Here is a 21,998-nt window from a genome sequence, read left to right on the forward strand (position 1 = left end):
TCAACGGTATTTTGCTATAAAGTCTGTATGGAAGCTTTTAATTTTCTCCAGCATAACTTTTAATTTATCTATTTTCGGAAGAATCGTTGTTCGGAAATGATATGTGCCAGGCTTTTGGCCAAATCCGGAACCAGGTACTATGCAAACTCCTGGGGGGATGAAAACCGGAATTGTAATTTAAATTTGGACCTATAAACTTCATATGCTTACCTGTATTTTCTAACAGCTCAAATGCATAAAATTGATCGGGAGGCATTCCACGCTCATTAGCAAGTTCAATAACTTTGGGAGGTAACTTGAATTGTGGAAAAGCATACATTGCCCCCTGTATGGTGGTGCAAGAAAATCCTTCAAAAGAGTTAAACACCTCATGGACCAGTTGTGCTCTCTCTTTTAGTGATTTCAAAACCTTAGTCTTTTCCTCCATAAACAGCTCATAGGAAGGTTCACCTTCTCTCGGAGGATTAACCTGCAGCAAAAATTTTCCATACATTTCCAAAGAACGGATTGTTCCACTTACCAGACAAAATATCGCTGCTTGGCTCACTGTATTTGGACAAACCTGGGCTGACAAACTTTTATAAAACATGGTTTTGACGTCTGCGGGGAAGTTGAATATCTCCACTAAACCACCTCGCAGGCCACATTCGCCCGTATATCCTTTAGAACAGGACATGAAGCTGGCTAATGCCATATTTTTGTAAGGTTCTCCCATTTCTACAAGAACTTTTTTGAAAGAGTTGAATTTTATTCGGTCTTCATAGACATTGTTTTGGTAAACTTCATCGGCCAAAATTACGAGATTCTCTTCATATGCGAATTTTATGATCTCCTCCATGTTTGCTCGGGTTAATATTTGACCAGTAGGGTTTCCGGGATTTATAATAACGATAGCTCGGGGTATGCAAACTTCTTTAGCTTCATCAATAGCTCGTTTGAGTTCGTTGATGTTAAGTCCCCAATTCGTCTCCTCTTCTAAGAAGTATGATACAAGATGCATGCCTTGCTCGACAATTGTTGCAGAATACATTGGATACTGCGGAACGGAGACCATTATTCCAGTTTTTTTTATTACCAACGGGACAGCTGTTGTTTTAAAAATTGAAATTTTGATTTGAAACAAATTGGACTTCCAGCGCTCATACTTAAGAAGTTGAAGAATTGATTTAATCCCTTGTGTGGCGCCAGTGGTTAAAATAATGTCACGGTAATCAGAGGGAACATCATCACGCTCTCCAAGGAATTGCTGAACATAGCGGCGAATAAATTCAATTCCAAGCGACCCAGTGTAAGATCCTAATGACCCACCGTTGCAACCATTCAGGAGTGTGCGAACTCGTTCTTTTATGTCTGAGGGACAGTTTACCACCTCCAAGAGTTCTGGCCGGAGAGCTAATGATAAAACCTTGAAAAAATGTGAATTTTCCCTAAATGGATTGAAGTGCACTGTATTTGCTGTACTTGTCTGATATAAGTGATTGGTGCTTGCCCCATTGCTTGGCAATCTCCTGTGTTTGCGCGGATGACCTCATCAAATGGTTTCCTAACACCCTGAAATGGAAAGTGAATATATTAGTTAAATTGTCCAGAGAACGTGAATGTACTTTCACTCAGTGGGTCTTGGAAAACTAAACGACTATGCTTCGCGGGACTAACAGTTCAATCCCTTACATACCATTATACAAAAATTCACGTATCCTTTCTGATGCGTGGGTCCATACCGCATCCTGAAAATTCCACAAACAGGGGGATTCATGCCACCCTAGCAAAATAACATCACTCGAGCTAAATTGGAGAAGAAAAAATAATTTCTGGACTGCGCACGTGGAATCGTAAAACTACCCGACCGAAAGGGGAATCCACGACGGATCACATCCTCGAGCAATGTTCCTCCTGCCTCAGTTGTATGGTGAGGAGCGGCCTTAGAGGTCGCCACCTTGCCTTGAAATCCTCAGGCCATTTTTTTGGAGAATGTTCCTTTATAAAGAGAGTTTTGCGGGGAAGGAAGGAAGTCCTCAAATTAAAGAAATTAGCTGAAATTCATTTTAGTATATATTCAAAATCATAAACAAATAACCCACATTAGTTCACTATCTAGGAGTACTTCTCTATAATACATTTACAAAAGGTTTTCCAAAAGAAAATTGTTTCATGATGGAAACCTACCTGGATCCAGGTAGCACTGGATGAGTTCAATGATCACACGTAGAGGGAATGGATGCCCTGGGTTTACATATTCGGAATATATATCGCGCATGCCCAGCACACGCTTATATTTTAATTAAATGGCGTGATGTGAATGTGTTATTCATTCCCAAACCAGGGAACCCAACTACACAGACGCAAAAAGCTCCGACCGATCAGTCAAACGTCCTTTCTGCTAAAAGGACTAGAAGGACTAGTATATCGGTTTATAAGGGATACACACATTCCTAAGTGGCCACTTCACCATAGGTAATACGCCTACCAGAAAGGCAAATCCACAGAGACAGTACTCCATGAACTTACGGCAAAAATTGAAAAGGCGATGTTCGAAAAGAATACGCCTTAGGCGCCTTCATGGATATCGAAGGTGCCTTCAATTATGCCTCATTCGCGGCAATTTGTGATGCGGCAAGACAGCATGGAATCGAACCGCTGCTAATCAGTTGGATCTTTCACATGCTAGAATGGAGAAAAATGCACATATCGGTCGGCCAGAAGTCTATTGAAGCAGGATGTCTTAGGGGCTGCCGACAGGGAGGAGTTCTCTCTTTCCCTCCCCATTGTTATGGCTCTTGGTAATGGATACCCTGCTGTGGCTCCTGGAGGACAAAAAAGTCTTCGTGCAAGGTTTTGCTGACGACTTAGCTGTAATAATTACCGGCAAGTTTGCGGTCACAGTATGTGATCGGTTGTATGCAACTCTGCATGAAATCCACAGTTGGTGCCCCCGCAATGGACTCACTAGGAACATCAGGTGGGGCAACTATAGGTTACCCACTTTAGCAGGGGCGGAAATCAAGCTGGCACAAACAGTCAAATACTTAGGAATACCATATCCAGGAGCAATATCAGAAATCCTGCAGATTGCTCTGGTGCTGTAGGAATGCGATAGGTAAGACCTGGGGACTTTCACCAAAACGGATATACTGGATGTATACATTCATAATAAAACCCATTCTGATGTGTGCATGCATCGTCTGGTGGCCAAGATTGAACTTTGTTAACAGCAAGAAGCTGCTAACGCAGATTCAGTGACTTGGTTGCCTAAGTATTACTGGAGCAATGAGTATCATGCCGACTGCGGCACTTGAAGCTATCCTACATTTTTGTTGTCCTTTAAGATGTGGAACGTGAAAACCCTAGTAGGGCTTTTAACGGGACACTGCTCCTTAAACTACCATATGGAAAAGATTGGGGTGGTGGTTTCGGCTATGTGCAGCTAATGTGAGGAGGAGACGGCCCTGCACTTTTTAAGCAGCACTCTCTGCCTCTGGAGAATGTTCTTAGATTCGCTAAAGCTTGCGAACACCGTAGGCGGGAAGCCATTTATGGGGATAGTACAATGGGCCTAACAATGGCCTCAGCTACGGCTTCCCCAGTAAACTAAACTAACTAAATATGTAAAATTATAATAATAATAATAACCGTTGGCGCAACAATCCATATTGGATCAGGGCCTTGAAATGTGTTAGAGCACTTCATTCGTTACGGTACACTACAGAACACTGTAGGAGGCAATGTGGTCAGCATTACGCTCGCCCGAGATTATTACCCTGATTTGACTCAGGTACTCATTCACAGCTGAGTCGACTGGTACCGACATACAGCCACGATAACAAATCTCCCTGCCACCAGTGAGATTTGAACCGCCGCCTTCTGCTACGACAGCCCAGCGCTCTAACCACTTGCGCCGTCCGGACATAATATGTAAAATTATCGCGCAAAATTTTTTATCGGGCAAAAATTGTAAAAGGAAAGTAAAGATTTATCTCACTTTAGAATCACTAAAATTTTTCATTATCATGACAATTCTGACTGAAAGACTTGACACTCCACCCACAACCAACAGTTAATATCTAGGAAGTCAACTTCTCATCCAGTTACGATCGCAGCATTCCTCTTTCTTCCAAACTCAAAATCTCCCCGTGCCCAGCTGATCAGTTGCTTATCTAATCAGCTGGTCTCGGCTCCGCAAGTTTCTACTCTCGCCGACCCTGCCCTTGAACTTGAAAATTCGAAGTTGGCGCAGCAAAAACAACAACTACCGCCTATTGGACTGTATTATACGGCAAGGAAAGGACAATCCATCCTGCCTTTAATAATAGGTATTATGGGCAAGTCTATCAGGGATTATGAACGATTTGTTCGGTCAAATTTCGCTTGCACCATTCGAAAATTATTAAAAAAACAAATTTAGAATTATTTAAACGAAATTGGGTCCTTGAGCTTAGGGGAAAGCGACTAATTGTTAGGCTTTTTGAAAATAAGTAAAATTACTTATTTTAAATGATAGATGCTGAATATGGATAAATGTCTGGATGGGAATTATGAAATTGAGAAGGGTAATCGGGAAAGCTAAGGTGTTTTAAAATGCGACAAAAAATAGATATTATTGAATTCATTCTCTTGACAGATTGACTGTGGAAAAGGCGGATGAAATATCACCCACTTCGCAAAGTCGCAAACATACGAGTATATACATATACATTAAAGGCTAGTCGAAAAAGTGTTCCCTTGTACCAAAAGAAGCTTGGATATACGAGCAAAAACGTTATTTGAATTCCTCATGACAGTAAACAGTTTAAACGATTCTCCCATTTAGAAATGCCCGTAGCTCGTGAATCGGTAAAGGAATTGTGTTCCTTTACGAAAATGCGAGACTACAAACAGCTGTGGTAATCTGTCAAAAATTATTGGAGTGTGGTTAGGATGGGCTGGTAAACCCAGCATACTCGCCTGACGTTGCTCCGTTAGACTTCCACTCGTTTCGCTCAAAACTCTTTGAATGAAGTAACATTGAAGTCAGATGAGGGTGTTTGGGAAGCAGTTCTTATTCATAGTAGAAAATTATGCAGGCGAATGTGATGAGATGGATCGCCAATTTTAAGGTTTGGTATTCCAGGACTTCCTCTATTTCCATGATTTTCGACCTTTTCTAAGTGACCGCGTCCTCCAATTCGGAGAGCCGCACGGCGTGTAACTTGCGGTGTCCACTGAGTCCTCTCATTTGTTTTGGGGGTTCTCATGGTGGTGGTTTCACTTCAAATTTGTCAAATTTGGCTTTGAGTTGATAGCTGGCAATTCTTCTTTCGCCTATATGTTTTGCATGACCTGGAGCTTTCGAATCTTCGCATAGTAGGTACAACTAATTTTTATATGTTATTTGTCATTCACCGTTCACTCTCAGCGGGCCTAAGATTCTCCTTAGAACTCGACATTCGGAAGCATAGATGTTTTGCTCTTCGGCCTGGTTGATCGTTCATGTTTTGCTGCGTAACACAAGACAGATCTAATCAGTTTTATCTATTTTTAACTAAGTTTTCCTGTATAGATTTTTATTTTTCAAATTTGGTAGCACGTGATAAAATGTTTCGTTGGCAAGCAAAAGTTTTGAAAGAATCTTATCTCCGACGGGCTTACGAGTCCGCTATTTTTCTTGCTAAGAACCTAAATCGCCGGGAATCACAAGAATATATAGGGACTGAAGGGGATGGTTTGCTGGATGCTATTATATATTGTGTAGTGGCTCTTTTCCAAGGAATCGTTCATCTTTTGTAACGCTGTAACACCAGTCTTATATTGGGACAAGGTTTTGGCTAGCTACTTCGCAGCTCCTGTTCTTCTTCAATGAGAAAATGCACAAATGGTTTGTCTATTTTCGTTGGAGGAGAGAGGGGGGGAGGATCCGGTTCAGTTGTTTTAAAATTCATTCAATCCGAGGCCGCCTATTTAATTTCGTAACAATTATTTTCCATAAAGGGTTGTCAGTCCTACCCAAACCCCACCTGGAGAAGTAAGGGGGCTGTAGTTTTCCAGGTTGCTCCACCATGGGCACCATCTACGTTTTTGCTTTGGGACCTATACTACCCACATAACATCGCAATTCTTCGGAGGCGTCACAATTACTGATGCAATGCTGTCAACATACTGCGTCATTGGCTGCTATTTAGCTAGTAGTCCGTTCTTTGGTTACTTTGCAGCCGAGAGGAAACCTTTCGTCTGCAGATTTATTTGTTAATTCCGGCATTGATTCATTTTCAAAGCAATTGCAACTCTCTCAACATTCTCCATATTTGTATAAAGATTCGCATAGAAGTCAAATTACCGCCCTAGTTTCGTAAATAAATAATAAAAACATAAACTTTCCGATGTAATTTCAATAAGTTCATTTTATAATAGTTAAAATCCGATACGATCCTTATAAAGTCGGTCTTTGAAATTAACTGAAGTAGAATTTTTATGACAGCATGGCTAACATGCGTGATAAATTATTAACTTAATATTTGATACAATTACATGTTGCAAGAATGTTTAGTTATGTTTTTGCAAAACTCGATGGACCAAAACTTTGGTATCTCTAAGCGCATTGTGGAAAAAGTTAGAGTTAAGTGAACTATTTAATCTCATAAAAGTGATATCACCTTAAAGTGTAATATCACATGATCATCACCGACTGCCGTTGAAACATCATCCAATATCACACATTTAATACCACTTAACATCACAACATCATTCTACCATCATATAGTAAACAACTAATACTGATATTATTCTTATGATAAGTAATGTTTTGTAATGGACCTGCTGATGTGATTTCACATAACAAGATATCACTAAACATCACTGAAGAACACAGTAATGAACCACTTGATAGATCCCACCGTTCCTCGTAGTAAAAGTCGCGGTTGTCGAGCACCGATGCCGACTATAATTTGCGAGCAGGCAAAACTTCTTGTGAAAGAACTAGGGATTCTCTAGAACGTCAATTTTTATTGCTCCCTAAGCAGAATGAGATGAAAGGAAATTATTGGCATTTGATGGCTGGCGTTAACAAGCATTGAAAGGGAAAATTGCTGCTTCCAAACAGTATCAGGAACGACCCTAAAGGGCTAAATAGAAAAAAAATACGGACAACTATGAATCGCCGCTGCAAGCTAAGAGTCATCATTTAAGATGGACCTATAGCATGACAAATATTTAGATACTTTTGTTGAAAACATCGTTTGGAATTTTGTAATAAATAATTGACTAAATCCTGCATGTTTTTAAGCTAACACATTTCCAATTTACAAACAGGAAAATTTACTTACGTGTTTGAGCTCCTCCTCTATTTCTGCAGCACGAATCACTAAGGGACCACGCACTGCATATTCCATCAACTTCACATTAGGGTTGATCGTGTTGATACTGATGGCAGAAGGATGCAGTTCTGACATAGCTTCGATTTTAATTAAAAAATGCACTTCTCTCTGTTAAAGTATTTATATCATTTCCATTAGACCGACTCGTATTTGTACTATGTGTTTTCAAATCGAATGACTCTTAACGATCGAGATATTCCAACTGAAAGTCTTAAGTTATCTGGGCTGAGAATGATCACTTGTATGTATCTACATATTTGGCTGTAAAAGCATATTTTGGCAACGTACACATGGTGAGCGAATTAACTTCTCCAATTTATGAGTATTATGCTATGGAAATATTAGCATGAACACAAAAAGAAGTGCCAATGATGACTCTCTTAACAATATAAATGTGCCTCTTCCGGGTTGAAATATTCTGATGATAGATGGGATAATGGTGGCTACTTTTGAGTGATGACTTCACTACAAACGAGCGATAAATCTGGCAAATTGGAAGTGTGAAGTCAAAAATTCAAACGCTCAATGTGAAAAAGCTATTCAGAAGCGCTTTTAAACGGCCAAATGTTTTCAGTTTAACGTTTTTTTTTAATGGATGGAATTGGAAAGACGCTGTTGAGCCTAAATTAAGCAGTTCGTGGTATTTGCATTCACTAAAACGTTCCCACTCTTCCGCCCACTTCCCCGTGGGATACCGTAAAGAATTATTTCGCAGTGAGGATTCTGATCTACACCAGCATACATATTTAGGCCACGCGTCCGACGCGCTTCCCGGATTCATTCCACTTCTTGGAGTTTCTTGTGTGTCGTGGCTAATGCAGCGTTTAATGCAATCTAATTAGCCTCTCACTTCAGCATCTTCTTTACAAGATCTTATGTCTGCGTTGAGAGATAGTCGACAATATATCGTAATGTGTTCCGGTCCCCGGTTGACGCATTCGGGACAGTAGGGGGACTCGTCCAACCCGAAGCAATACAAATACTTCCTAAAACCACCGTGTCTCGCAAAGAACTGTGTCAGGTGGTAATTCATTTTTCCGTGATTTCGTTCGATCTATTTTTATGTAGGTCCAGCGACCTCTTGCAGAATCATGCCACTGTTGTTGCCATCAGCTACAAAGTTCCTTCCTAGGAAGTCTGCAGTCACCTCAAAAGGATTCTGTTTCTCCCGCCCCTTTTTTTCATAGAGATAGTGCGTCTCCTTGGGTAGAAAATCCAAGAGGACCATTCTTGCGATAACACACAGTATCTCATCTGATGCTCTACTAAACGTACTATACATCGATTGGCTGATATGCCGAACTCACCCTTCATCAGTGCATAATATTGCCCAATTCTCTCGCCCAACAAGCAGCCACCGCGAGTAGTAGAATCGATTTCACCGCCTCTGCGATAAAGAAGCCAGGAACTATTTTTGGGCATCCGATATTAGGCATTATCCCTCGAGATGAACCCTTGAGACCAAAACCATACAAAATTGCTTCCTCTGGTAAGCAAAGACAAGTACCTCATTGTACAGGGATCTCAATACGGAACATGTGTTGTCACAATGTACTCTTCCGGCTCGTCGTCCGTCTCGCACAAGTGAAGCCTCTCTGAGAGGTAATGCTAGATCAACCGAGCCAAGTAGCCAAAGACGCCCAGTTTAGTCAAAGTGAATATAGGATATCGCCAGCAGAGCCATCAGAGATATTGCTGCCTCATCAACTTTAGAACAGATCGAAATCCATAGTGTCGCTTTGACAGCTCACCCGCAAATTTGATGAACGAGAGCAGCTTGTTGTAGCTAATTGTAATCTCGCGGGATTTCTAGCCTTTTCTTTTCGCTAGTAATATTTATTAACCAGTCCAAGACTAGCACTGATGGAGGGAACAAGTGGTTACCGAAATATCGCTATTTGCAGGGTTAATAAATATTGCTACCGCAGAGGAAGGGCAAGTTTTAATTATTTCAAACAGCTTGTTATATATTACCTACTCGAACGTCTGCCCCATAGCCTCTGTAAGATAAATAGGGCGATATAAAGAAGGCACGCCAGATGGTCTTTGGGGTTTCTGTAGCAGAACTAACTTCTGCCTCGTCTCCTGGGCGGGAACCCCCTCTTTCTAACATGCAATATTCAAATATGCTCGTGAGCGACTTGTTTCTCCCCGTAGCAGTTAACTTGAGAGTCCTGCTCGATATGTCGTACAATCCTGGAGCATTTTTGTCACCAATGCGTCGGCAGGTCTCCCACAGTATCCTCAGGAGTAGTCTTCTCTTGCGGAGAAAGAGTTGTAATTATTTTGTTTTGTGATTTTCATCTACGTATCTACAGTTACTATTTTATAGTCAGTGCCTCACTTGTTTGTATTGGCATCTAGGCAGAACTGCCTGTACGAATCCTATTAATTTTTCCGTATAGCTTTCTTAATATTACTTTGGAGATTCCGTCATTCCTCTTCCAGCTTTAGATTTTCTGGCTTCTCTCTTGCCCTTTGGCAAACTCTTCTTGCTTGCTTGACATGATAATCTCTATATCGAGATTTCGTGGTTCCATTAGTAATTCGGTTTTTTGTTAAGGTGAAATTAACGTCTCGGTAGAACAGTAAAAAAACCTGGCTTTTTTACTACCAGCAAGCTTTCAGTTGTCGCTTTCTAGATTCTCATTGTTGAGAAAGGCTATCTTTCTGGGTCGCTATGGTTATAGTGGCCAGGTACCCGTGAGACCATTCCTTTCACCAATTAGGTGTTGAGGTATGTCAGATAAACAATCGAGTCTAACCTTCGCACATTCAACGTTTACTAGTAAGATGTCAAGCTCCGCTAGATTTTCGATGAAGATTTGGCTGGTATTCATCACTGGGCTTCTCCACCCTAAGGTCCATATGTTGAAATCGCTGGCAATTAATTTAGAGCTGTGATCTCAAGTGGTCAACATCAAATTGTCTAACATCCCTTCACGTTGCCCTAATGTGGAACCACTAGGAGTGTATCAGCCGCATATAGCTTTAGGAGGTGGTTTTTGCCCTAACAAAATCGGTTCTCGGTTTGTCTTCCGCATTTCCATACAGTGGCATGCTGGTTATCAGACGCATCACCCACCCCAACTGAGTTGCCGTAATTTCGATATGGTTCCCAACAATTTTGAATGGTTTGTGTAGACAGGTCCTGAGTTGCCATGCGGTCAACCAATTTACCGGTGGCATTCAGGTCTCTCTTGAATGTCGGAAACGTGCGTCCACCTACAACATGCCTGTCGTCCACATTTACTTTCTCCTTGCATAGCAAGCATTTGATAACTCTATTTCCTGTATTTTCGCTCTGTCCGAGCTCCGCTTCTGTGAAAAAGTACGAGAAATGTAGAGTAGTGTTTGCCATTACAAAAGCAATTCCACCCTCATTGCGTTCAGACGCTGTCTGTACCGTGACCAAAAGTGGTTACAGAAGTTGTTGGCTTCGAATATTCAAAAACTTGACATGGATATGAACCTTGCTCGTTGACTGGTCTGAGCCTAGACGACAACTTTTTTGATTTGGGGATAGAGTAGTCTTGAGTTAGTGCACGGGCCATTCGTTTTTGAACTTCTCAAAAATATGATGATAAACAAAATGCGCTCAGGTAAATCGCCACCCTCATTGCCTGCCTCTCCACTGACATGACCGTTAAGATCAATGGCACGTTACAGGTGTTTGTATCGATTAGCTGCCAGAAGGCATCGCTCTGTCTGTGGGGCGTATGCGGCGAAGAAATGAATTATGCGGTCAGCTGATATAATAAGAGATATAGAGTTTCTTGCAGATCTCAGATATCGAAGAGAGATTCTCAGATTGTATGCATTTACAATCTCTCAGATTGTAAGTACTGAGGAAAGGAGCAATTGGCTCCCGAAATATCAACATCTATAAATAAAAACAATAGGGTTGTCCCTAATCAAAAAACAACGTTTTCGTTTCATTGAAACACAGAGCAATCAAAGAGTTCAACGCTACAAACCATACATCAAAGAGGATACCAATTGCAAACACTGAATTGTGTGGTTCGAACAAATTCACTTAAGTTCGGACGCTAACCAAGCGCCAAGAATCCCTGATCATTTCTCGGCAGGCTTCTATCTTGCATATTCCTTTAGACAGGTTTTTAGGTTTTGTTTCACTTAAAACTTTAAAAACTAAGGATGAAAAAAAATTATAAAAAAACTTCTCCGTTTTTGCTCATTTATTCTAAATTATTATCACATGTAACTAAGTTTCCATTCTCACATGTCCTCCTCAACTGTATTTTGCAATGAAGTCTATATGGAAACTTGTAATTTTCTCCAGCATAATTTTTAGTTTATCTATTTTCGGAAGAATCGTTGTTCGGAAATGATATGTGCCAGGCTTTTGGCCAAATCCGGAACCAGGTACTATGCAAACACCTGAGGGGATGAAAACCGGAATTTTAATCTAAATTTTGACCGATAAAGTATATATGCTTACCTGTATTTTCTAATAGTTCAAATGCATAAAATTGATCAGGGGACATTCCACACTCATTAGCAAGGTCAATGACTTTGGGAGGTAACTTAAACTGTGGGAATGCATACATTGAACCCTGTATGATGGTGCAAGAAAATCCTTCGAAAGAGTTTAACACCTCATGAACCAGTTGTGCTCTTTCTTTCAATGATTTCAAAACCTTAGCCTTTTCCTCCATAAACAGCTCATAGGATGGTTCGCCTTCTCTCGGAGGGTTAACCTGCAAGAAAAATTTTCCATACATTTCCAAAGAACGAATTGTTCCACTTACCAGACAGAATATCGCTGCTTGACCCACTGTATTTGGACATAGCTGGGCTGACAAATTTTTGTAAAACATGGCTTTAACGTCTGCGGGGAAGTTGAATATCTCCACCAAACCACCTCGCAAACCACATTCACCGGTGTACCCTTTTGAACAAGACATAAAGCTAGCTAAGGCCATATTTTTGTAAGGTTCACCCATTTCTACAAGAACTTTTTTGAAAGAGTTGAACTCTATTCCGTCTTCATACACATTGCTTTGGTAAACTTCATCGGCCAAAATAAGGAGATTTTCTTCATATGCGAATTTTATGATCTCCTCCATGTTTGCTCGGGTTAGTACTTGACCAGTAGGGTTTCCCGGATTTATAATAACGATAGCTCGGGGTATGCAAATTTCTTTAGCTTCATCAATAGCTCGTTTGAGTTCGTTGATGTTAAGTCCCCAATTTGTCTCTTCTTCTAAGAAATACGATATAAGCTGCATGCCCTGTTCAACGGCTGTTGCAGAATACAGCGGATACTGCGGAATCGGGACCATTATTCCAGTTTTTTTATTGTCAACGGGACAGCTATTATTTCAGCAAGTAAAGCTTTATTTTTAAAGAAATTAAATATTGCAATTTTTATACTTAAGAAGTTGAAGAATTGATTTAATCCCTTGTGTGGCGCCTGTTGTTAAAATAATATCACGGTAATCAGAGGGAACACCATCACGCTCTTCGATGAACTGCTGAACATAGCGACGGATAACTTCTATTCCAAGCGACTCAGTATAGGATCCTAATGAACCTCCATTGCAACCTTTCAGTAGCGTGAGGACTCGTTCTTTTACGTCTGCGGGATAGTCTACAATGTCCAAGAGTTCTGGTTGGAGAGCTAATGATAAAACCTTAAAAAAATAATTGTTTGTTTTGGTGTTGAAGTGTAATGTATTTCCTGTACTTGTCTGATATAAGTGATTGGAGCTTGTCCCATTGCTTGGCAATCTCCTGTGTTTGCTCGGATGACCTCATCAAATGGTTTTTTGACACCCTAAAATTGAAGATAATATAAGCATACAGTTGCTCTGGGAAGCTTAAAACTAAACGACTACGGTACGTAGGACTAGTGGACGGAACTCAGGAGTACATATACCAACCAATCCACCATTGGAATACTTACTTCATTGTGGAATAATTTGAGTTGTTAAGTTTCGGCCACGGCTGCCCTGCTCTGCTTGGCTGGGGAATTTTGTTATTGGGAGGGAGGAAAGGGAAAAGAACGGAGAGATGGTGGAAAGTTTTGACAAGAGGCGAGTGTGCTTGGTTTGAGATCGAGAACGTGGCCGCGAAGGATGATGATGGAGTGATTTTTGAACGACGGACTTTTGATGGATTGCGACTTTCTGGTGGACCGCTCTAATTCTAGTGCACTTTTATTCCTTTTTCGTAAATTTATTTCTGCTACTGGCTACTGGTGGTCTACAATTGCCGCTGCTTCTGTGCCGCAGTAATACAGTAACTTGGTCTCATCCTCTACAGTGGATGCAACATCTGTTATACTACATAAAGTTTATCACATTTTGTGACCGTCTGCTCAGGAAACAAGTCGAGAAACCGAAAGCTGGACGCTTCAGGTATGAAAGGTTTTGTGTATTTCCTGGGGTGCCGTGGCTTTTTAAACAGGGCTGAGCATCACCAATTTTCAGTGGAGCTAAAGAGGGGGAACATTCTTCTTCCCTACCCGTTGCAGCGGGAAATATTGGCGAATCACAACTTACCATGATGATATTCAAATCCACCTTTGCGGCGTCATCATTTTTAAGTGGAGAGCCAGCGCGGGTTTTATACAGAGTTTAACAAGAAGGATCTCTGCTTCTTTATCTATACCCTTCCTTCTCTCTCGGAGGAGGCGGTTGGAGTTCAAAATTAAACCTTGTTGTTTTGACATCACACTAGCCTGATTTTGAGGGGCCATAACCTTTTAAGGGGATGGGTGACCGCCGCAATTCTTCAACGATGTCCTCCTTGTGATGTCCTCCTAATAATTTTCCGGTATCAGCTTCACCCAGAATATCTGGGTAAGGAAGAGCTTTTTAATAGAAAAAACACGTCCCACGGTCGAAGAGAAAGCAAGAATCTGGAGCGTCTATTTCGAAAGATATAAACTCAACTTGGGCAAATTCAAAGTAGTGTAGACTTTCATCAAAGGATGCTGCTTCCTTAAATGGTAGAACTAAGTTCATGGATTCTGAGGGCACGTTTCGAAGTATGAAAATATGTGTCACTGTGGACAGAAATCAGTTTGCTCTTGCCGTTTGTCGAAAGTCAGTTGCAGATTTCAGTTTGTAATGAGATTGATCGGGGTAGGAGATATGAATCCTTGTGAGTGTTATTCATTTTCATCCCTTGTGTCACGGAAGTTTTATCGAGTGCCATCATGCCGACGATCTGATAGAGGATGTGAGGGATGTTTGTACGGATTCTTTTATTGGCTTACTAGCTGACCCGGCAGACTTCGAACTGCCTCAATCGATTTGTCAGCTCGAACGATAATATTATGGCTATCAGATGGCATCCGATCCAATGCTTACTAAATTGTTATTCTGATGCAGAAACATTTGTAATTCATGGACAATGGTTCTCTTCACTGTTGGATTGTGAGCACAACGATTATCAACTTCCGCATCTGAATTGCCCATAAAATAAATTTGTAAAAATTGATAATCTGCATGAGGTACTGGTAACAGTGTCCCCAATAAATGATAAATTTGTCCTTGTATATGCAATTTTTAAAAATTTGTCGATTAATTATTTCCGATACATACATTTTAGTACATATTGAATATTATAAAAAAATATTATATACCAGAACCTTGAAAGTGGGCATGAAATTGTCCTGTATAATATGTATAGTGCCAAATGATATCATCTGGAAACAGCTGTTATATTCCTGAATGTTGGCCAAGAAGTGCTTAGAATCATTTCCAATCCCAGAAACTAAAGATCGTAAAGGATCTGGTGGTGGGAACAATTGTGGCAATTTTACTTTGCCTCCAGCACAACATAATCCAGTAGATTCATGAGTGTATTTTAACGCCTTACAATATTTACAAATTATTTTCCCCAATTGTTACCGATTTGTCAGCACTATAATCAATTGCCGGATCATAGTGCAATGCAACTCGTTCAAGAATCACAGGAGCATTCTGTCTGCGGATTCGATCAATTTCATTATGTCGTGATTGCTGTTGTTGTGTTTGATGTGCACGAACTCGTTGCATTCTAAGCCTATCTACTTCATTATCACTCACTAAATAACGCAATTATGACATAGCAATACGACTATTTTCTTGATCTGTCTCTCTCTGGTCATCAGTGCGGTTAGCACGTGAGGTACTCGTAGCTCTTCGCACATTTGATTGACTGCGACGACCTAAGTCAGGTCGTCTTCTCCTCGGCATCGTGAATTGTGGATAATCAAAGTGAGAAAATTTTTCGCTCACTTAGCAGTAAAGTGTCACAATCGCAAAATATCAAAAAAAAGAGCACATTTACTGGAATGTCACTATCACAAAGGATCGCCAAAGTAAAGAAAGTTCTCGCGCACTCATAGATATCGTAACACAATATCGTAATACTTCTTTCCGTGTTCTAAAGTGCGAGAGGATGGATTGACATATTAGTTGGTTGTCAAATCTAATGTCAAATATTATCGTTGCATTCAGAAATTTAATTTGTAACGAAACTTAATATCTAGTCTAGGTCTAGGTAGTCTAGTTTGGTCTTGAAATATTTATGGAAATTCAGAGAAGGTTTAAACGGTGAGAAACAAAGATACTGAAAACAGAAATTCTATTTTCCAATACAGCATGTTCTGAGCTGTGAAACATTTGATGTCTTTTGTCTTTTTAGAAATAAAAGATTGCCACTTGGTTGTAATATGAGGTCCGATGAACATAGTGAGTGATTGAACTTTATTGAATATCAATAAAGTTCAAATTGACTCTAAATTTTATTTAAAAGTGCTGTTTTTAGGGTTTTACCGGCAATTATTCACCTTTTAAACCTTCCCTAGACCTCCACGGACATTTCAAAACCAAGATAAGATAAATTCGTTCAGCCGTTCTCGAGTTTTAGCGAGACAATGAACAGCAATTGATTTTTATATATAAGATTATTATTATTATTTTTTACAAAATGGCGGCATTCTCATTGCCATCCACAAAAAGTAAAGTAAGCGGTGACAATGAACCTGAAGCGAGAAAAGGCCTGACATGCAAAATGCAAAATGAGGTCTATTTAGTAAGGCAGCGACTATCGTGTAAACTAAAATTATTGTTATATACAGGGTGCGGCAGCATAACTTCCTTTTTTCAAAACTCAATAAAAACTATTGTATGCATCGGAAAATATTTATTTATTTTTTAAAATGTAGGTACATGTCTAAAGTTTTTATTTACATTGTTTTGAAAATCAAATCTGTTAGGTGACGTCCCCCATTCTCCATACATTGCGTAAACCGATTTCTGGCGTTTGTCATGACTCTTGTTAGCATAGCAGGTGTTATGTTGGCAATTTCTTCTTGGATGTTGGTCTTCAAATCTTGTAGGCTTCTTGGACGGTTCACATAAATACGGGATTTCAAAAAACCGCCATTCCAAATCGCCTCTAATTGAGATAAGGCGCTCTGGAAAGTGTTCCCTCAAAACAGCCATCGATGCTCTTGAAGTGTGTGCTGTTGCACCGTCTTGTTGGAACCAAGTGTCCCCCAAATCCAAATTTTCTAGCCGTGGGAAAAAAAAATTCTGTAGCATGCTTACATACCGGTCCGAATTCACTGTCACTGTAACCTCATTTTCCTCAAAAAACCAGGGACCAATAATTCACTGTCACTGTAACCTCATTTTGCTCAAAAAACCAGGGACCAATAATTCCAGCTGAGGAAATTGCACACCACACTGTGACTTTGGGTGAATGCAAAGGCTTTTGATGCAATTCTCGAGGGTTGTTGTCAGCCCAGTAGCGCATGTTTTGTTTGTTAACCGACCCACACAAATGAAAATGGGCTTCATCGCTAAAAAAACAATAGCACCCTCGGGAACGATATTAAGGAGAAACTCACACGCGTTCATCCGAGAATTGACGTCACGTTCTGAAAGTTCCTGCACTATCGCTATCTTATAGGGATGAAAATGAAGATCATCACGAAGAATTCTTCTCACATAACGATCGGATAGTCCAAGGGCAGATGCGTGTTTGCGCGCAGAACGCCGTGGCGATCGCAACATTGACGCTCTCACTGCTTCAATGTTCTCAGGTGATCTAACGGGCCGAGGGACTCCAGTTCTTCCTTTTGTCGCACTTGCAGTTTGTCTGAATGTAGTGACCCATGTAACAATTGATTTGCGGTCTGGGACGGGAGCCAACGGGGCTAAATTAAAGCGATTCCGAAATGCACGCTGTATTGCAATAACCGAACATCCGCTTGAAAAGTAAACCTCAACGGCAAAAGCACGCTCCTCACTATTCCAACGCATGATGGCGACTGAACCGTGTCGGGACAAAACTTTACAGTATCCCCTCTTGAACGAGACCATTAGCACTCCGCTATGACATCAACTAACTGAGTGGCGCGTATTTTAAAAAAGGAAGTTATGCTGCCGCACCCTGTACAACAACAGCGAACCGGCTGATAGTTGAATATAAGTGATGCAACGTGGCATACTTTCAACGTACTTTTTAGCTACTTCTTGCAATTTTGGCTTGTTATTCCATATTTGGTAGATATTAGTAATTAGTTCTTTTTAAGGTTTTGTGTAAAACAAAACTTTATTAAAATCGGTTTACTCTCTGTTTATCTGTCTGTCACACACATTTTTCTTGTTATACCTATATAAACTTGATCTGAAGGTGGGAACAGTGAACGTTCACGCATATTATGAAATACATTGTTCTACGTGGAATTTAAGGAGGGAGAGGGCCCCATACATGTGACAGGGTGGTGCAATTTTTTTCGCCAAATATAGCAAAGGGGCATTAAATGAAAGGTCTCGATTAGTCCATTTCAAAACTGGTTTTGATAGTTTTGACATTTAATTTACAAGGAGGAGGGCAGGGGCTGAAAATTGGCCATTTCTTTCACGAGCACATTCTGACAACCTACCTAGCCTAAAAATAAAAAAAAAAATAGGAAGCTGCCACTTTAGTAATTTTTTTTAGTAACTGACCCCTTAAATTCATCCTGGAATCATATAGGCTATGATGTAGAACATGATCCTACCAAGTTTGGTGGAAATCGCACTATTACTAGCAAAGTTTTAGTAGGTCAACCTTGTCGCTTCAGTGCAAATTCTTAGACGTTAAATGTCAGTAGCACGCGAAAGTGGATATTCCGACATTACATATGCATATACATTACTGGCTATATACTAAAGGAACAAATGTCCACTCAAATGTTTTTATAAAGGAAATAGACAAAATCTTTCATACTTGAAGCGTCCAGCTTCTTGTTTCCTGATTTGTTTATTGGTTACAATTAATTTTTTTGAAATTTAATATTTTAGGACTTCTTACACATTTTCAGTAGACCTAAGCCTAGGTAATTCTAAGGTTAGTGCGGAACTTTAATGTTATTGTTTTCAAAAAATTTTGTCATTGGTTTGACTTTGTGGCAAGGAGCGGAGTCATTCATGAATATTTAATTCCCATCTGGAAACCATTCATCTGCCTGTGTATTCATGCATTGTTCTAAAATGTCCTTATACTGATCCTGGCGCACCATTCCTACAATATGCACTATGCTAGTTTCTTTATAGCGTAACATATAGTTTGCAACAAGAATAAGTTTGAACTAAAGACTGGGCAAAGATTAATTAATCTTAACTAAACACCCTTTGATAATCTGATTGCTTTCTCCCCCGCATAGACATATGTTGCTGCAGCATCTATCTTTGTTAAGATGATACTAATTTCTCGATGATTTTTTCGCTTTCGGCGAGTTGAGATCCAATTGTGCCAAAATGAATCAAGTGTGTGGCAAAAATATCAAAGAATTATAAATAAATAAATATTGGGGCCATTGTACCTAAGAAAAATGTTGGAAAATATGTAGATGGAAAATTACAAGCAGAAAATTATGTATTTCGACTCACAAATGATTTGGATAATTTTATTAAGAAAACCGTTCAAATTTTTGTAATAACTGAACATGTGATGTATGTTTATAATAAAAAGTAGGCACGCTGTTATTTGCTCTCGATTAGTATTATTGACACCCCAACATAAACATTTGGCATTTTTCCAATTTTATAATTTCAATGTAAAGGCCAAAAGTTCTGTTGAGATGAAATTTACATTTCCTGGTAAACAGAGAAAATAACTCACGCGTTTGAGTTCCTCCTCGATTTCTGCAGCACGAATCACTAATGGTCCACGCACTGCATATTCCATCAACTTCACATTAGGGTTGATCGTGTTGATACAGATGGCAGAGGGATAAGGTTCCGGCATAGTTTCTATTTTCATTAGAAATGCACTTCACTCTTTTAAAGTTTTAATACGTGTTCGGTTTGACCAGCTCGCGAGCGTGCTGCGTTTTTTCAAATCGAACGGCTCTTGACGATCGATATGTTCCAACTGAAAGTCTTGCAGTGTTTGATGGCAGAGAATGATAACATGTATCTGTTTTGCTGTAGATACATATTTTGGCAACATTCTCGTACATATGGTGAGTGAATCAAAATATATTTATTAATAGTTTTTCTCCAATTTACGAGTATTATGTGATATAAATACAAACATGAAAACAAAAACAAGCCACAATGATCATGAGGAGCTTTCTTAACAATATAAACCGGGCGGAACAAGTCGGGAAACCGGAAACTGGACGCTTCAAGTATGATATGTTTTGTGTATTTCTATTATAAAAATATCCACTTTCGCGTGATACTGACTTTCAAAGTCCTTAATTTGCAAAGAAGCGACAAATTTGACCTATTAAAACTTTGTTAATAATAGCGCGATTTCCACTAAACTTGGTAGAATCACACTCTATAGCAGTAATGCAGGTTGCCAGGGGGTTTTACAGCCAATTACTAAAAATTTCACTAATATAATATTATTAACTTTATCTGAACAGTAACGGTATGGAGGTTATTTCAGAGCCTAGGTACCATATAGTGGCAGCTTTCTGATTTTTTTCAGATTTTTCGGTTGGGTGGTTTCGGAGAATGGGTCCGTGGAAGAAATGACCAGTTTCGACCCCCGCACTTCCCACCTTCCCACCTTCCGAAAGTATTAACCGAGAACTTTCATTTGACATCCCACACGACTATATTTGGTGAAAAAAAATTTACACCCCTCCTTTTGCATGTATGGGGACTCGTCCTCAAAGTCAACGTAGAAAGATGTAATTTCCTGTATGCGTGAGCGTTCACAGTCCCCATCTTTCCAACAGATTTGGCATCAATTGCTATAACCGCTTCCGAGAAAAATGCGTGTGACAGACATGCAGACAGTGAACCGATTCTAATAAAGTTTTGTTTTACACAAACCCTTAAAAAGTGCGATCCGTTCTCAGAAGCTACTCCCCGAATCTGATAAAAATCATACTGATACTTCTCCCCACCATAATATCTCCTTAAATATCGTTAATAGTTGTATAGTATTATATTCTGTAAATTTATCGAAACTCCCCTTAGTTGATATAGTTCTGCCTGAGATGGAGCGATGGCGTAGATCAGGACGCCAGACAGCTTTTAGGGATATCGACCTCGGCGCAAAACCGGGATGTCTGGAGTTCCTTATTAAGGCAGGCCTAGACCGGTTACCGGTTGTTGCGCCGTTGATGATGATGATAAAGTCTAGGTCCGAAATACAACCTATGCAGATATCTGGTAAATTTAGGGGGTACCCCGATGTTTTTATTGCAATTTTTTTAAGTATAGCTTTCTGAGAATTCGTTCTTAAAATTTCTAGATCTAGATAAAATTGACCGAGATGGTCGATATGGAGATATGGTCGTTGAAAGAGAAAAATCTGTTCGTACGCGACCTGAAGGTGAAAGTTTAAACGCGTTTTTCTTCAAATGACATGTTTGAAACCGGTGGTCAAAATTACTCTAAAACTAGTAAACCGATCCTTTTGGAACTTAGCAGGCTTATTCAAAACATAAAAGCGTAGTGTTTAATTGTTCGTTTTTCGATAAAAAATGTCATTTTATACTCGAAAAACGACTGTTTTTTATGAAAAATTAAATTATTAACTCTGATTAACCGTTATTTCGTGAAAAATGCATATGCAATTCTTCTCTGAAACACTAGTTCCCACTGTTATTTAATTACAGCTATCGAAACTTTTTGATTTAGATGAACCAGTTCATCACAATTTTAGTGACTGAAAAACATAAACATAAAAATACATTTTTTTTGGTGGCCATTTTGTAAGACAACTGCATAATATTTTCCAATAAAAAAGTACTGAAAGTTGTTGAATGTATGTACTTTAAGAAAAATATAGACAGAGGACAGCTAATGATGGTTTCAAGAAGTTTCGTAGCAACAATTGGGATTAGCCCCTTAACTTGAAAACCTTGTTAAGTTGTAAGCAAAATAGAAGCTAAATCTTACTAAAATATGGTCACCATAAACTTCAACAAAGTACTTCAGCTGCCTTCAAAATTTTCCGAAAACCTTCCACTCCTTCTCCACTGTTCTCATCAACATGTCTTTTGATATCTGGTCCCCACGCCCACCAAGTTTCTCATTAGTTATTTATTCAGGCCAGCGTCCTCGATGACACAACATAAACATGAACTGAGGAAAACTTGGAGCTTTTTTGTAATAGTGGGGATCAACTCACTTTCCATGTATTAGTCCCATATGGTGGCACAACAGAAGCACAGAC

General features: G+C 39.7%; 2 protein-coding genes across 2 annotated transcripts; both read right to left on the reverse strand.

Annotated features, from left to right (window-relative positions):
- LOC119656720 (alanine aminotransferase 2-like) lies at positions 1-7,560 on the reverse strand. Its single transcript, XM_038063247.1, has 5 exons — positions 7,296-7,560; positions 1,462-1,551; positions 521-1,405; positions 211-469; positions 1-149 (listed from the first exon to the last, which is right to left on the reverse strand). Exons 1-5 carry the CDS (start codon positions 7,419-7,421, stop codon positions 1-3), a joined length of 1,509 nt encoding a protein of 502 aa, XP_037919175.1. The 5' UTR covers positions 7,422-7,560.
- Positions 7,561-11,530: 3,970 nt separating this feature from the next.
- LOC119657148 (alanine aminotransferase 2-like) lies at positions 11,531-19,833 on the reverse strand. Its single transcript, XM_038063925.1, has 6 exons — positions 19,479-19,833; positions 13,057-13,146; positions 12,744-13,003; positions 12,119-12,683; positions 11,809-12,067; positions 11,531-11,747 (listed from the first exon to the last, which is right to left on the reverse strand). The coding sequence occupies exons 1-6, from the start codon at positions 19,617-19,619 to the stop codon at positions 11,599-11,601; spliced, it is 1,464 nt and encodes a 487-aa protein (XP_037919853.1). The 5' UTR covers positions 19,620-19,833; the 3' UTR covers positions 11,531-11,598.
- Positions 19,834-21,998: the final 2,165 nt, after the last annotated feature.

The sequence above is a fragment of the Hermetia illucens genome, chromosome 5, assembly GCF_905115235.1.
Source record: "Hermetia illucens chromosome 5, iHerIll2.2.curated.20191125, whole genome shotgun sequence".
NCBI lineage: Eukaryota > Metazoa > Arthropoda > Insecta > Diptera > Stratiomyidae > Hermetia > Hermetia illucens.